Source organism: Coregonus lavaretus (genome assembly GCF_964263955.1).
Source record: "Coregonus lavaretus genome assembly, chromosome: 16".
Lineage (NCBI taxonomy): Eukaryota > Metazoa > Chordata > Actinopteri > Salmoniformes > Salmonidae > Coregonus > Coregonus lavaretus.
The window spans coordinates 41,455,484-41,473,307 of record NC_140003.1 but is presented as its reverse complement, the minus strand read 5'-3'; the positions used below and the strand labels follow the sequence as shown (position 1 = coordinate 41,473,307).

General features: G+C 41.1%; 2 protein-coding genes across 2 annotated transcripts in view; one reads left to right on the top strand and one right to left on the bottom strand.

The window, feature by feature from the left end:
- The window catches only part of LOC311143849 (lysine-specific demethylase 6A-like), a gene marked incomplete at its 3' end in the record, with an annotated part of 104,418 nt that extends 94,777 nt beyond the window's left edge, over positions 1–9,641 (bottom strand). Inside the window, exons 1-2 of the mRNA XM_084179726.1 lie at positions 9,196–9,641; positions 8,999–9,062 (exon numbers count right to left, since the gene is read on the bottom strand). Coding sequence (XP_084035852.1) covers positions 8,999–9,062; positions 9,196–9,356 — 225 coding nt within the window. The 5' untranslated portion in view covers positions 9,357–9,641. The remainder of the gene's footprint in view (positions 1–8,998; positions 9,063–9,195) is intronic.
- A 5,351-nt stretch (positions 9,642–14,992) lies between these two features.
- fundc1 (FUN14 domain containing 1) lies at positions 14,993–17,800 on the top strand. The gene is made up of 5 exons (XM_084179799.1): positions 14,993–15,051; positions 15,521–15,677; positions 15,926–16,001; positions 16,204–16,332; positions 16,570–17,800. The coding sequence occupies exons 1-5, from the start codon at positions 15,033–15,035 to the stop codon at positions 16,645–16,647; spliced, it is 459 nt and encodes a 152-aa protein (XP_084035925.1). The 5' UTR covers positions 14,993–15,032; the 3' UTR covers positions 16,648–17,800.
- The last annotated feature ends 24 nt before the right edge of the window (positions 17,801–17,824 follow it).

Below are 17,824 nucleotides of genomic sequence, written 5' to 3'. Positions count from 1 at the left end.
GGTAAATTAAATTGCACAAAGTCAAAGAACTATGAATCCTATAGTCTATTCCACCTCGCGCTGCAACACTGCCTAGGCTGTGAAGAGCTGAGTGAAATATTCATTTTTATAAGCCCTGTGCACAGGCATAAAAGTTAGCCTAATTTAGTTGAAACAAAAGTCTACTGAAGTGAGACTTGGTGTTTCTTGGCTATTTACATTGTTTGTTGACAACATAGGTTGTTTTTCTACTAGTCAGACTCAATGTCACAGGCACAAACATGACTTAGGTCACAAAAAAGCTTTGAGACAATAATATAAACATAACATGTAAAGTGTTGGTCCCATGTTTCATGAGCTGAAATAAAAAGATCCCAGACATTTTCCATATGCACAGAAAGCTTATTTCTCTCACATTTTGGGCACAAGTTTGTTTACATCCCTGTTAGTGAGCATTTCTCCTTTGCCAAGATAATCCATCCCCCTGACAGGTGTGGCATATCAAGAAGCTGATTAAACAGCATGGTCATTACACAGGTGCACCTTGTGCTGGGGACAATAAAAGGCCACTCTAAAATGTGCAGTTTTGTCACACAACACAATTCCACAGATGTCTCAAGTTGAGGGAGCGTGCAATTGTCATGCTGACTGCAGTAATGTCCAACAGGGCTGTTGCCAGAGAATTGAATATACATTTTTCTACCATGAGCCACCTCTAACGTCGTTTTAGATAATTTGGCAGTACATACAACCGGCCTCACACCCGTAGACCACGTATAACCACGCCAGCCCAGTACCTCCACATCCGGCTTTTTCACATGCGGGATCGTCTGAAGAGGGGGAGAGGGGTGCTGAGGAGTAGTTCTGTCTTTAATAAAGCCCTTTTGTGGGAAAAAACATATTCTGATTGGCTGGGCCTGGTACCCCAGTGGGTGGACCTGGCTCCCAAGTGGGTGGGCCTATGCCCTCCCATTGCTGCGCCCCTGCCTAGTCCTGTGAAATCCATAGATTAGGGCCTAATGAATTTATTTAAATTGACTGATTTCATTCTAAATGAACTGTAACTCAGTAAAATCTTTGAAATTGTTGCATGTTGCATTTATATATATATATATATATAAAATTGTTTTAAAAGCGCACCTCGCATGCACATTTGGTAATACCGTATACCCCGGTATGGTACAGAAATGGTATGAAAATATGGATACCGCCCAACCCTACTAACAACGCCAAGTTAAGTAATCAAATGTCTGTCAAATGCCCAAGGAAAGCCAGCTACTATAGTATCTCCAAACATGCCCTAATAAACGGGTAGCCTACATCAAGCTAACCCATCCTGCTAGTCCATCCACTGGCATGAAAAAACAACAGTTGACAGTTCCTCTCTATAATAGGAACTAGTACACACACAGTACATTAAATCAAACAAAGGCTTCCAATCCTGGGCAACACTTTTACTTCCCCCTCCCTCCCTCTTTCTGGAGCGGGTCCAGAGCTGGCTAACACTCTGTTTTCACGCCTTAATTATCAGCTGAAAGCCTGCCATGTGCCAAGAGAGGAGGGTTTAAAAAAAATATAGGAAAGTGTAGTGGCGTACTGGCTGGATGCCAAGTGGTCTGACGCGCCTTATTCAGTGACATGTCTTTAGTCCCAGCAGCAACAACACAGCTCTCTCTGCCCTGCATGATGCCGGGCCTGCCAGAGGCCACTGTGAATCAGCAATATGACTAGTGAGATATCAGAGACATTATTCATCTCCTCACAGGGTGGATCGTTACTCAACCAGTCAAATAAATATTACAATATTACAGTGTTGCATTCTGAAGATGACAGAGGTCAATGGTTTTCAACATGGTGGGTCAGACTCAGAACCCAGCGCGGGGGGGGGGGGGGTAGCCTTACTACTAACTCCTAGCTAAACCTACATATAAAAGCAAAACATTTATAAACCAACAATGTTTCCATGCAAACACTGCATCAATTTTGCCAAAACTGAACACACAAAAACAAACCACTAAAAACCTACAACTAGGCTGTGAGTGAACTACCCTACAACATATACGGCATAGGAAATCAGCGCCATGTATGGTGTTGTCATATTTCAAAATGTGGTAGTTTACACGCCTGAGAATACAACAAGTTTGAAGTAGGATTATTTGATTTGGCTCCCAGTGCAAAAGCTAGAGGGACACTGTGGCAAGTTATAGGCAGCTCAGCAGATTCTCCGTTTTCAATAACCCAGTTTCCTCAATGGCTTTTACTGAACAAAAACTCAATATATAAAGTAACAGGCCTAGGTATGCCGTTCATCAGCCATGCGTCTGTAGGTAACCTAGTAGTAAGTGTGGTGTCCACCAGCATCCCCTACCCCCACCCCCCCGACTATCTCTGATCAAACAGCAGTTTATTGGGACAGTTCCAATACGAATAGGACATTTGAGCTATGAAGTCTGTCGCCAACACAAAAAACCGACACCGCAAAAAGTTGTTTGTTGTTGTTGCTTATCAACAAGCATTCCTATAGGTCAAGTATGTAACACAAACATATTCCATTGACATATAAGACATAACTTGGCTAGCTGGCTAATGTAAATAAGAATTTGTTCTTAACTGACTTGCCTAGTTAAATAAAGGTTAAATAAAAACATATTAAAAAAATATATATATATAGTTAGCCAACTCCTCTCAACCCTGCCATATTGGGCTGATCTGCAGCCATTACTTTGTTTACTACATTCAATGAACAAAACAACACATTTCACTCGAGCAAACCAGACACCAATGCCCTGATAATACATGAGGGGAAATGTATGACATGCTAACAGCATCTAGCTAAGTATCCAATGGCTATCCAGCCAGCCTCTGTCTTGACACAGAACAGGACGCTGCTAACTGGTGCTGAAAATGTTACATAGTCGCAAACTGGTCATTATTGATTGCTGCGCATGCATAATGTTACAATGTATCGTCAGGACCAATATTTCAGCACCAAGTGAAGTGAGTGGCATTAGGACAGCCAAATGAGGAGTTCCTGACCAACTTATCGCCTTCAAGCTAGAACCAATTGATTCAATTGCGTGCTTGTTCAGCTGTCAAAACTGTTAGGCCACTGCCAACAATACCACCCAATAATTTACATATAAATGATGATATTAAAGCAGCAATCAGCAGTAGAAACAATAACAAAGCGGCCTCCCCGCCCCTGGTTTGGTAAAAAGCTGAGTGATGGGGCTGGAGAACTGTAACGACACTCAAAATCATTGAGAGAGCTATGGATGCAAGGACTGACCATCCATGACATCAAAATTATAGTTTTAACTATGTTTTGAGGCTATACAGTGTTTGATTACCTTTTCTTTGTTTACAGAGTAAAACAAGCTTATATTTTGGGTTCCGATACGACAGTTGAACTAAGCTCACAAGGTGTTCTAAGTTATATTCTTCAAGAATCATATCATTATTTTATAAGTCCAAAAATGGATATAGTAACTGCTGATTGCCCCTTTAATATGAAGTAGCTAGCTGCCATGTAATTCCGAAGCCAGGCCTCTGTGCTATTGTGTTATGGTATAAGTGCATGGTGCCTGGTAATTAGTGTTGCACGGTATACTGAAACTTCTGTACGATACTAGAACATTACATTTTTGTTACTTTCGGTACTTCTGTCAAATGTGTCTCACGTCATATATACGGATTGAGAGGATCGAGTCGGTCTGGTAAATTTGTCTGAATCTTCTCAAAATGGGGCAGTAGTAAGCTAGCCAGGATACTTGCGCTTGCAGCTGACACAGACACTTTTGAGAAGCAAGCGAGAGGACAGAAAATGCCGACACATGGTTTCTAACAGAAACATACCTCCACGCATGACATTCATGTGAGCGTTATAATATGACAACCCAAATGACAACCCAAAAGTAATGTGAAATGTTCTCATAACAGAAATATACTTACATTTTAGTCATTTAGCAGACGCTCTTATCCAGAGCGAATTACAGTTAGTGAGTGCATACATTTTCATACTGGCCCCCTGTGAGAAACGAACCCACAACCCTGGCGTTGCAAGCGCCATGCTCTACCAACTGAGCTACAGGGGCCAGTACTTAGACTACTTCGCATTTGTCTGAGCATATAATATAATATAATATGCCATTTAGCAGACGCTTTTATCCAAAGCGACTTACAGTCATGCGTGCATATTTTTTTTTGGGTGTATGGGTGGTCCCTGGGATCGAACCCACTACCTTGGCGTTACAAGCGCCGTGCTCTACCAGCTGAGCTACAGTGGACCACATGCGGGCATATGGGATTGCAGTAGCCACTAGCCAGCCAGCAAGCGCTGGGCGAAGAATTGCAACCTGGGAGTTTAAATGCATTCTGGGAATCGTAGTATGCTGTGTAAAATTCATTGTATTTCTATGGTATGTAGACTATTGCTATAGGTCTATAGACGCTTCAGAAATGACACGCTTCAGAAATTAGCTTAGAAGTGTTTGTCGTTTTGGAACTAAACTATTAATTTAATAAATTCAATTATTTAGCTGTAATGAATAATTAATCAGATCTAATGAATGTTATTTGACCCAATATAATAGCCATAAATTAGCAAAGTAAAACTAATGTATCAAATTACATTTTAAAACAGTTTAGATGTAATTGCAGAATTATTTTGTATGCTCTGAGTCTCTGATATGGTTTTGCATAAGGACAATTTAATACATCCTTCTGTTATTTAATGTATTTTTTTTAATTGAATATAGAATAGAAGATATTCTATTTGTTATTTTAGTTTGTCTACCAGTTATCAACATATTTTTCAATGTATAAAAAGCCTACAAAATACACAGCACAGGAAATCAGCACCGTGTATGCCCAGAGATTATTCTGGTGACTTTTAACTAATACGCCTTCTTTTTTTTTTGCCGTGGTATAGTTTCGGTGTCGTGATACTAAACCTGGTATCGAAGTCAAAATTCTGGTATTGTGACAACACTACTGGTGATAGTCAACCAAGGTTTCCATTAGCTGGTAATAGCTGGCTTTTAGCCCCAAAAAAAGTATGCTTTTTAGCATATTCATTTATGAAAATACCAGTCGATTTAAATACATTTGTCCGGTCATGCTTATTGGTCTAAGGGTTAATTTACATAATTTAGTGAAATTAAATCGGCGCGTGTATTTTCGTTAGTCGTTCTGATTATTATTCATCACATGCACAGTGGGTGAGAGCTGCTGCTACAGCTCCTGCTGCAGTGAAACCTGCTTTTATAAGCTCAATCATTGTGCAACAACTCTAAATGAAATCATGTGTTAAAAACAGTTTTGTTGGGCCTCCCGAGTGGCGCAGCGGTCTAAGGCACTGCATCGCAGTGTTAGAGGCGTCACTACAGACCCGGGTTCGATCCCGGGCTGTATCACAACCGGCCGTGATCGCGAATCCCATAGGCGGTGCACAATTGGCCCAGCGTAGTCCGGGTTAGGGAAGGTTTTGGCAGTGGAGGCTTTACTTGGCTCATCGCGCTCTAGCGACTCCTTGTGGCGGGCCGGGCGCCTGCAGGCTGACCTCGGACGTCAGGTGAACGGTGTTTCCTCCGACACATTAGTGCGGCTGGCTTCCAGGTTAAGCTGGGTGGGTGTTAAGAAGCGTGGTTTGGCGGGTCATGTTTCGGAGGACGCATGACTCGACCTTCGCCTCCCGAGCCCGTTGGGGAGTTGCAGCGATGAGACAAGAACGAAATTGGGGAGAAAACTAAATGTGGTAAAATAATAATCATAAATCATTAAATAAAAGTAACTAAAAAATTTGAAGCACACTTCCCATTCAAGTGCATATAATGGTACGCAGGCTTCAACGAGTCACACACCACTTGGCAATGAGCTGGAGGCAGTATGCATTTTAATTCAAAAGGCACTCGCACATCTGAACAACCTTTGCTGCAGGTGCATGGTAACAAACATTTACATTTTAGTCATTTAGCAGACACTCTTATCCAGAGCGACTTACAGTTAGTGAGTGCATACATTATTTTTATATTTTTCATACTGGCCTCCCGTGGGAATCGAACCCACAACCCTGGCGTTGCAAACGCCATGCTCTACCAACTACATCCCTGCCAACTACATCCCTGCCGGCCCTTCCCTCACCTACCCTGGACGACACTGGGCCAATTGTGCGCCGCCCCATGTTGTGCGCCGCCCCAGTTGAACAAGACGAGAACAAAGAAGAAACCCGCACACTGCTCTTGCTAGTATCAATGCTCCTTAATAAGCTTTATGCATCGGCCTCAATGCCTTCGTCAGTGATACGAGCAAGAGCAGTGTGCAGGTTTCTTCTTTTTCTTAGTTTGCATTTTAATAAAATATACTAAACTGTTTGATACCTGAATGTTTTACTACATATTTACTTGCTTGCTTCAAAGTAGCCTAGCCAAAATACGACCAAAAGTGGAGGCAATTATTTTATAAAGACATCCATATGCCATTGAAACCAGTATTCTATCTCTTATGTTCTATTGGTTTTCAAATCAACTTTATTTCATTGTCCAGTAGCCAAAAGACACAATCCTAGTCATATTAGAAACCAATGCTAGTTGTACATTTCTAACGGATATGTTCATCTGTCTCATGAAACCGCTCACGTGCTTTTGACAACGGTGTTTTGAAACCGCTGGCATGTGCTTTTGACAACGGTATCTTCCCACTAATTGTGTTAAAGTGGAACTGACAGCATTTTAGCAACATTAAATCTTATTAAAATCTGTTCATATACACCCCCAGGAAGAAAATGATACTTTTAAAAACATTTTCTGACAAGCGAGCACTTAGATATGACAATTTTCAAGTTTTCATAAATTCTTAGAATGTTTGGGAATTACGTATCCTAAGGCATTTGTGAAAATTCTATAGCAATACAGAGTGGGAAAGCAGCCGTGCGTTTGGACAATTAATAGACACTGCAGTAAATAAAACCTAATAAAAACATCTGTCTCGTCCAGGACCAGAGTCTACGCAGACTGGTGTATCATAGCCAATCAGAGCTACAGTAGGCCTTTATTTGCCACACAGGCCTACCATCATTCACTTTTAACTGGACTGTGTGCTTACAGGCAGTTGAAACAGCGCGACTTTAGATCATTGGAACGCATTCGCCAAAAGCCACAAAATACACCTGAAAGGATTTCTGCAAATATGTCAATACCATTTGGGAGTCCTCTTAAATTTGGGAACTTTACAGTCCTATTGATTAAACAACCATGAAAAGGTAGGCTCTCTCTCCCTCAGTTACGCACATCAACAACAAAAAGATCAACAACTAATGCTAGCCAGAGAAAGAGGAGCTAAAATCTAACGAAGGAACATTAGATAAACCCTAAAAATTGCACTGATAAACGATGGGGAATTGTAGCCTACTCGTCCTTCTGCAGCCTGCCTGACAACAATGCACGCTTGTCCCAACCAAGCACCCAAAGCTAACTAGCTACAGTACTTCAAACACAAATGAGACAACACCTTACTCTGACCATTTTACTCGCTCTAGCAGAGCTGGTTAAGCTGTTTACATGTTATCCAGAGCGTTCGTGACTAACTGTTACTTTCCTTGCCTACGTTCACTGACACCGGTCGGTCATATTCAGTGGATGTTGCGCGTTCGTAAATTCATCAGTTGTTCTGCGCTCTGGCACACTCAGACGAGAGTGCTTTGAAATCGGAGTAGATAGTGAGAGTGAATTTACGAAAGCAAGTGATATGCTAACTGGATAACAGCCGTTCAAGTTCTTGCTAGCTAACCAAATGACACCTGCATCTCTAGCTGTGTACAGTATAGCCAACAAAAAACGATATGAGGGGGAAAAAGTGTCACTCACCCACTCCTCCAATGACATGACATCTAGCTAACGTTAGGCTCCGTGTTTTTAGCTTGCTACATAAATAGATGCTCTAGCCTATTAGCCACATTATGACTGACTTGTGATCATTGCCCTTGCTAGTTTGATTGTATTGACATTCCCAGCCTTAGTTACATTTGTCTGTTTTTCTCCAAAATATTGAGCCATTGAAACTCAAACAGTGCATCCCAATGGAGGCAGCAAAGAATGTACCAGGCCAGCTGTGATTTACAACCTGATAGCAATGTTTTTTGGAGTACCAAGAAATGTATTGGTGAATTATTTTTAAATCATGCATTGAACTGCAACCATCTATTCTGCCATTCACATGTAACCTACTGCCTTGTGCACATTGCTGCTCTTATAATGAGAAGAAATAACAGTTTTATCAACATTTTAAGCAAAACGTTCTGATCTGTTGCATTAGCATCATTGCTTTCACATTTTTGGCAGACCTACTGGTAGTATGAATTTAGGATCCATCTTCCCACAACTGTCCCCGAGTTTGTTTGGAATAGGCAATTTATTTATTGTGCAGAACAACAAGCTGACCAATAGAATATGTCAACTTTTCTACTATGGTGGATAGTAGATTGACATAGGCTAGTGATTTTGATGTTCATTACTAGTCTTGTTGGCTGAGGAAAAGTAAATGTGACAGTTATTCTAACATGTTTAAATGCGCATCGGAATTTGGTAAGGACGCACGCCGTTGCATCCTACAGTTGCATGTTCTGTTAAAATGAATAATCCTAATCTAAATGTGATCTGTGTCATTCTGAGCACCGTGGGTGGACGCCCTAATCAGGTTACGCACCCAATTCATATGGGTCCGGTACATTTCTCAAATGTCCTGCAGCGAAATTAAAACACTGCCGGTCAATTGTCCGGCGCCACTTTTCCACATTTTGTCAAAATACAACTATAATTCACACTTACTGGAAAGGGAATTCATTAATGTAATATCCAATTATTTGTGCGCCTGGCTTCTAGCTAATGGAATGGGGTTTTGGTTAAATTGAGTAAATATCCAGCTATTAAACTGGGTTTTGAGAAGTCCCTGACACTTACTCCAGATATGCACGAATCAGGAGTGATAGCCGAGAGGGGCGACTCTGGTCCTGTCTGTGACATACCTTTAACAGCAAGGCCTTCGTTCTGGCGCCATCTTCATGAAGCCTCTGAAATCCAAATAGTGAACTGCAAGTAGAGGACAACACAGGCGGTTCCGTATTACTTGGAACATGTATGTCGTTTTAAAGAATTTAATGTACGAAAACTCAATACACGAAAACATACACAAAGAAAGCAAATGCATTGTTCATTCGCTAACCTGTCAATTTCGACCAAGCTGTCTCTCTCCTGCGCTGTTAGCTTCGGAAAGTCCAATTCGATTTCATTCGCTTTTCCCGCCGCCATTTTCTTTTCCTCATCACCAGCAGCGCCGAGACTTCGAGCAGCAGCCGCGTCTAGTGACACTCCGCACGATTTCATGGGGGAAAAAACAGGGAAGCGGGCGACAAACTCCACCAAAATAAAATAACAACGAAAGTACACCACCTTATCTAGGACTGAAAACGTAGCTAGCTTAGCCGTGTGATTGCCAAATCCTCAAGGAAAACAAGTCCCGTCCAAAAAAGCCTTCTCGCATGATTGTACACAAAATACTACATGTATGTAATTGCCAAATAATGCATGGAGTAGAGTTGATGACGGCTTTTACGATAGGGCGTTATTTGGTAATATAGTAAACTTCCCCTACACAAGCTCAAAGTTGTTGTAATTGTGTCACACAGGCGAACGCACGCCGCCACCGTAGGAACGCCCTCTCCTCACTGTGACCAATGAATGTATCTGTGTGTAATCATGTGACTTCATATTTCTTGGGGTGTCGTTCCTCACACAGATGAATAACAAATCAACTTCATGCAGTTCCACAGCTTGTTTCGATTGGTTTCCCATGTTGTATTATGATTAGTATTACGTAACTGTAGGCCTACTTTGAGGTATCTTATTGGTTAAGGTAACTGTCCTTTTCCAGGGTTGCCAGTATGGTTAGTGCTAATTGGAATCCTTGGGGCGTCCCTACACTAAACCCTAATCCTAACCTTTTCTATAAACCTTAAACCTAACCCTTACCTAACCTTAACCCTACCTTAACCATTTGAAACCTAAACTAAATGGGGGGGTATGGAGGTCACAAGCATCACGGGAGGGGGTTCAGGTCAGTTGGTTGCCAAGGATTATGCATGAATGCTACAGTGTTGCTATTATGATCTGATATGATTGCTTTGTTATCACTGTTTGTTATAACAGTGTAGTGTGTGATTTACTAAATTATATAATGTAATACTTCAGTATCGGTATGGCTGAGTTGTTTCTCTGTGGCTATTACGTGGCTATTATGGGTTCTGTCCCTGTATTCTGCAGCCTACTGTTATTTTGTGTTCAGGGACTAGAGATGGACCAAAATGTTGGAACAAAGTCTGGTGTGAGAAATGCAGTCATTTGTGTTGGAAACTGCATCAACCAGGACCCTATTATAGACATATGCTAAAATATGTTATACTCAGTTATACGCATTTATAAACCTGTTATACTACAGTGTCATATTAATTGTTTATAAAACATACCTAGGACTATTCACTATGATTGATTGATGCTCATAGCTTCGCTTTAGTTTACCTTAACTGACAGCAAGCAAACTCTCTGTTGTATAATCAGCCTGAGATATATATATATATATATATATATATATATATATATATATATATATATATATATATATATACACATATAAGTACAGTGTTATAAGTGTTAGCATAGACATACAGTGCCTTCGGAAAGTATTCAGACCCCTTGACTTTTTCCACATTTTGTTACGTTACAGCCTGATTCTAAAATGGATTTAAAAAATAATAATCCTCAGCAATCTACACACAATACCCCATAATGACGAAGTGAAAACAGGTTTTTAGAAATGTTTGCAAATGTATTAAATATAAAAAACAGAAATACCTTATTTACATAAGTATTCAGACCCTTTGCTATGAGACTCGAAATTGAACTCAGGTGCATCCTGTTTCCATTGCTCATCCTTGTGATGTTTCTACAACTTGATTGGAGTCCACCTGTGGTAAATTCAATTGATTGGACATTATTTGGAAAGGCACACAACAGTACATGTCGGAGCAAAAACCAAGCCATGAGGTCGAAGGAATTGTCCGTAGAGCTCAGAGACAGGATTGTGTCGAGGCAAAACAATTCTGCAGCATTGAAGGTCCCCAAGAACACAGTGATCTCCATCATTCTTAAATGGAAGAAGTTTGGAACTACCAAGACTCTTCCTAGAGCTGGCCGCCCGGCCAAACTGAGCAATCGGGGGAGAAGGGCCTTGGTCAGGGAGGTGACCAAGAACCCGATGGTCACTCTGACAGAGCTCTAGAGTTCCTCTGTGGAGATGGGAGAACCTTCCAGAAGGACAACCATCTCTGCAGCACTCCACCAATCAAGCTTTTATGAAAGAGTGGCCAGATGGAAGCCACTCCTCAGTAAAAGGCACATGACAGCCTGCTTGGAGTTTGCCATCTGGGCTGATGAAACCAAGATTCAACTCTTTGGCCTGAAAGCCAAGCGTCACGTCTGGAGGAAACCTGGCACCATCCCTACGGTGAAGCATGGTGGTGGCAGCATCATGCTGTGGGAGTGTTTTTCAGCGGCAGGGACTGGGAGACTAGTCAAGATCGAGGCAAAGATGAACGGAGCAAAGTACAGAGAGTTCCTTGATGAAAACCTGCTCCAGAGCGCTCAGGACCTCAGACTGGGGCGAAGGTTCACCTTCCAACAGGACAGCCAAGACAACGCAGTAGTGGCTTCGGGACAAGTCTCTGGATGTCCTTGAGTGGTCCAGCCAGAGCCCGGACTTGAACCAGATCAAACATCTCTGGAGAGACCTGAAAATAGCTATGGTGCAACACTCCCCATCCAACCTGACAAAGCTTGAGAGGATCTGCAGAGAAGAATGGGAGAAACTCCCCAAATACTGGTGTGCCAAGCTTGTAGCGTCATACACAAGAAGACTCAAGGATGTAATTGCTGCAAAAGGTGCTTCAACAAAGTACAGAGTAAAGGTTCTGAATACTTAAGTAAATGTTATATTTCTATTTTTTTTATAAATTAGCAAACATGTCATTATGGTGAATTGTGTGTAGATTGATGAGGGAAAAAAAGCAATTTAATCAATTTTAGAATAAGGCTGTAACCTAACAAAATGTGGAAAACGTCAAGGGGTCTGAATACTTTGCCAAGGCACTGTATATGTATGTCTTCGCAAGATGTCATTCTGGGCAAGTTACTGTATCATCAGATATATGCTAAACTAGAACTTGCAAGAAAGAGATTTCACTGTACTTGTGCACGTGACATTAAAACTTGAAACTTGAAGCTTCTCTAAATGGTCTGATGCTGGAATACTCATATGGGAGCTGACTAAACCCATCACAAAACAAAAGGCCTTGGGGAGTTGGGGATGTTATCAATGTTCAACTCATAATGACATAAGGTGAAGGTTTGGGTATTGGAGGAAGGGCTGATCTTTATGGGGAGCCTTGATCCTACTGGCTGTTGTTGTTGTCTTCTGCAGACGATGTGGCTTCGTCCATCAGACGTGATAACTCAGAGCAGAGGTCACTTTCCAGTTTGATTGGAATGCCCACAACCCCCCTCTCCTGCCACAGATTGTCTGGGCTGTAAATCTGTCATCACTGTCATGGCGGCAGAGATAGATGGCCACCTGTCACTGTGTTGTAACAGGAAGCAGTGAAGTACAGTGCCTTGCAAAAGTATTCATCCCACTTGGCATTTTTCCTACTTTGTTGCATTACAACCTGTAATTTAAATGGATATACACAAAATAGTCCAAATTGGTGAAGTGAAATGAAAAAAATAACTTGTTTCAAATGTATGTATTCACCCCCTTTACTATGAAGCCCCTAAATAAGATCTGGTGCAACCAATTACCTTCAGAAGTCACATAATTAGTTAAATAAAGTCCACCTGTGTGCAATCTAAGTGTCACATGATCTGTCACATGATCTCAGTATATATACACCTGTTCTGAAAGGCCCTAGAGTCTGCAACAATACTAAGCAAGGGGCACCACCAAGCAAGCGGCACCATGAAGACCAAGGAGCTCTCCAAACAGGTCAGGGACAAAAATAATATGCCATTTAGCAGACGCTTTTATCCAAAGCGACTTACAGTCATGCGTGCATACATTTTTTGTGTATGGGTGGTCCCGGGGATCGAACCCACTACCTTGGCGTTACAAGCGCCGTGCTCTACCAGCTGAGCTACAGAGGACCACAAACACAAAGTTGTGGAGAAGTACAGATCAGGGTTGGGTTATAAAAAAAATATCAGAAACTTTGAACATCCCACAGAGCACCATTAAATCCATTATTAAAAAATGGAAAGAATATGGCACCACAACAAACCTGCCAAGAGAGGGCCGCCCACCAAAACTCACAGATCATGCAAGGAGAGCATTAATCAGAGAGGCAACAAAGAGACCAAAGATAACCCTGAAGGAGCTGCAAAGCTCCACAGCGGAGATTGGAGTATCTGTCCATAGGACCACTTTAAGACGTACAATCCACAGAGCTGGGCTTTTCGGAAGAGTGGCCAGAAAAAAGCCATTGCTTAAAGAAACAAATAAGCAAACACGTGGAAACATATGGAAAAGGCTGCTCTGGTCAGATGAGACTAAAATTGATATTTTTGGCCATCAAGGAAAATGCTATGTCTGGCGCAAACCCAACACCTCTCATCACCCCGAGAACACCATCTGAGACTGGGACGGAGGTTCACCTTCCAGCAGGACAATAACCCTAAGCATACTGCTAAAGCAACACTCGAGTGGTTTAAGGGGAAACATGTAAATGTCTTGGAATGGCCTAATCAAAGCCCAAACCTCAATCCATTGAGAATCTGTGGTATGACTTAAAGATTGCTGTACACCAGCAGAACCCATCCAACTTGAAGGAGCTGGAGCAGTTTTGCCTTGAAGAATGGGTATAAATCCCATTGTGCCAAGCTTATAGAGACATACCCCAAGAGACTTGCAGCTGTAATTGCTTCAAAAGGTGGCTCTACAAAGTATTGACTTTGGGTGGGTGAATGGTTATGCACGCTCAAGTTTTCAGTTTTTTTTGTCTTATTTCTTGTTTGTTTCACACAAAAAAATATTTTGTATCTTCAAAGTGGTAGGCATGTGTAAATCAAATGATACAAACCCCCCAAAAATTGCAAGCCTCTGTTTGAGGGAAAAAGGAAGCGATCAAATCAAGCTCCTGGTTTCAATTAAATCAAGGAAGCATAATGGTTATCAAACACATAGGCAGCAAGCCCAATATACACATGCCTACCAAATCGGCTAATTATTTTACCCAAGATTCAACAGTACATTATCAGCATTGTAGATATACTGTAGAAACACAGATAACTTTTGCACCTGGAGTTTGTCTAATAAAATCTGTCAATTAAATGGCTGGGCTGCCGAAGGGATGAAAAATGACTCCAGATTGTGTCTTTTCAATATAAAGGAAATAATAACTGACCATGAATTCATAGAGTAGGCTCAGTTACATAGAGCTCAAGAGCTCTTAGATATGAGAGATATTGAGTTAGGTTATGAGTAATCCTAAAACATGTCCCAGAATACCAGTCCAGATGTCATAGTGTCATACTGTACAGTTGTCATACCACATACCATACAATAGTACCCCATGGTATATTACCCATAAATCACTCTGATGAATGTTAATTTAAAATACACAAAAAACATTAAACATTAAAACATTAATCAGTCAGTTATTGCAAAGGCTACAGACACAACAGTTGTATATTTTGTAGGCTATACTTTTTGGGGGGTTTAAAACATTTGCATTTGTTAATAAGTTTGTTTTGTTTATTTGTGAGGCAACCTACATTTATGAAAGCTGCATTAAATTATAAACTGCACTGAGACTTTCCAATAAGATCAATAATTAGAGTGATATTTTTTATAATGCATGAAATTCTGTTTGACTGTCTGACAAACTATGCAAACGATGTATCCCATCATGCCCGTGACAGCATTTGTCAACAACGTTCAAGTCAAGGCACTCCAAAATGGCGGATCGTGAAGAGGGTAAGTGGCCGCTCTCAAACCAAACGCTATATAGAGTATTAAATCATATCCATATATGTCAAATATGTGGCAACCTACTCGCAAAAAAACTGTTAGGTCTAGTTACTCTCTCGGTCTCTGATCGCACTCACTCGGTGTGTTTCAATGTATCAACGTCATAGATTCATAGCAACATTGTTACCACGTTATAACGCTATTCATTTGACGTTTTAGACTGCTATTTCCCCACATACACTAATGGATTCTTATGTCAAGATGTGCCTGGAAGAAATTAGATTTATAATCCTCTCCTTCCAACATGGTTTTAGGCTACTTAATTTATACTGCTTCTCACGAAAACGAAACAGAGTTGCCAATTTGAAATGGCACAATTAGCCAAAAGGTCTGATGGGGATATGAATACTTGTGCTACTGCCAATTCTTTGCCTCTTGTACATAAAGTGGTCTACTTTGTGTCTCCCGTCCCAAGACCCAGAGAATGAGGACACGTATGAGGTGGTCGACCTGACACAATATGCCAGGCGTCAACAATGGTGGGGCTGCCTATTTGGTGGGAACAATTCGGGTCCTATGGCTGAGAAGTATTCGGTGGCCACACAAATAGCACTGGGTGGTGTGAGCGGCTGGTAAGTCCTGCAGGCCAGGGTAGCCTATATTGATTATACAACGGAGCATCCTCAGGACTGTTCTTTATCATGTGATATCTCTCTCACATTTACATTTTAGTCATTTTGGTGGTCAATGCTACTGTACTTTATACATGGTATGATCAAAAATACAAAGGCTTCCTCTGTAGATGATTCTATTGCCCTGTTGATTGTACTATATGCAGGACAGGGTGTCATTTGAGTTTTGCGTTGTCTCTCTGTGCCAGGTGTGCGGGATATCTTTTCCAGAAGGTGGGGAAGATCGCAGCCACCGCTGTGGGAGGAGGATTCCTGTTATTGCAGGTAGGAACTCAACACAAGTTTTTAATGTACAGTATAAAAGTCTAAATGAGTTATTTCACATGCTGGTCACCCACTGCGAAGAGGAGCTTGCTCTTTAGCTACAATAATATTAGTTAAAATCATTATTGTCATAGATTATTTTACATTGCATTTTTGCTCTGTTTTTTTATCGGCCCGAAAATAAAAACATTATATTCTCCAGATAGCCAACCACAGCGGCTATGTGCAGGTGGACTGGAAGAGAGTGGAGAAGGATGTCAACAAAGCCAAGAGGCACCTGAAGAAGAAAGCCGACAGTGCTGTACCAGAGCTCAGCTCTTTTATCGACCAGGTAGCCCACTGTAGCTGGTCAACATAACATGTCAAACATTTCATCGTATAATATTTTATTCTTCCTACAAGGGGCAACTGTGCATGACAAAGCAATGTGAATTGAACTACTTGTTCAGACTAGGCTACTAAGTCAAAGGATCAATTATCCATATGCAATCGGATTTGTTATTTGTCTTAAAAGGATATTGCACTTTTCTTAAACTTTAGTACAGTTATTTATCTCTGTCTCTCCCAGTCCACAGAGTTTGTGAAGACAAACGTTATCGTCACCAGTGGATTCTTCGGAGGCTTCTTGCTTGGGCTGGCATCCTAAGAAGACATTTTACATTTTAGTCATTTAGCGGACGCTCTAATCCAGAGTGACTTACAGTTAGTGAGTGCATACATTTTCATACAGGGGCCTGCAGTTTATATAGGAATCACTTGAGAGGTCTGGCTGTGAAGTGAAGTGACCTTTTAAAATGGTGGTGGGAATAACATGAACAGAATATATACAGTATATCAGATTGAGCCAATGTGTAATTACACAACCCACAAACAGGTAACGCGCTTGTAAACACTCTGTAATGTATACCTACTGTACTGTTTCACAATACCTACCATTATAAGTCGCTTTGGATAAAAGCGTCTGCTAAATGGCATATCATTATATCTACCATGTAATTGCATGGTTTTAGCACCACCTGATAGAAACTGGAATCGAGATTTCCTGCTGCTCCACCAAATAAACAAAACCATGTTTCTAGCTATGCTTTAGCTCTGACTCAAGGCAACCCAAAAGGAACTAGCCAGTGGGTCCTGTGGGAAAACAGTTATTAACCAACACTCGATAAGAGCACACAAGTGTTGCGATCCTGTAGATGGGATCCAGTGGTCCTGGCTCTGATTCATATATTCATCATATGAAAAAATAGAAACACACACTCATCCAATGGCTTTGATCTGGCGCTGGAGATGGAAGTATGTACATATGTAAAAAAGGATAGGAAGGTGCCACACACTGCGATCGATGCTGTATTTATTGAGATCGACTGTGTGGTCTTCATCAGAACTTCATGCACGTGTACAGCATATTTACAGTGTACTGTTGCACTTGTTACACATGCTCACCTAGTTGGGCTGCAATGCGGGAACTTGGGTCTAGTTCTTTGGAGTGTTTATCATGTTTTTCTGGTCAATATAGTCCTACACCGCCAGTATATTCAAGTCATGCAGTGCACCATGTTGCGCGGGAAACTTTGCACAACGTGTGCCATTTTCATTCATTGTATGAGTTAATACTTCAATCACATTATATTTAGTGATTCAGGATTACCATGACTATCATTTTTTGCCTTTATGAGGTAATTTAGCCTCTTTTGTGTTTTCTCATTCACAGGAAAGCAATTTACCTTTGTTATTGAATTACAATACTGTTGTACTTTGTGTATATATTCTTAATATAAAAGACTAAATGCAACCAACAATCATGGCTTTCTTTCTTTATTTCA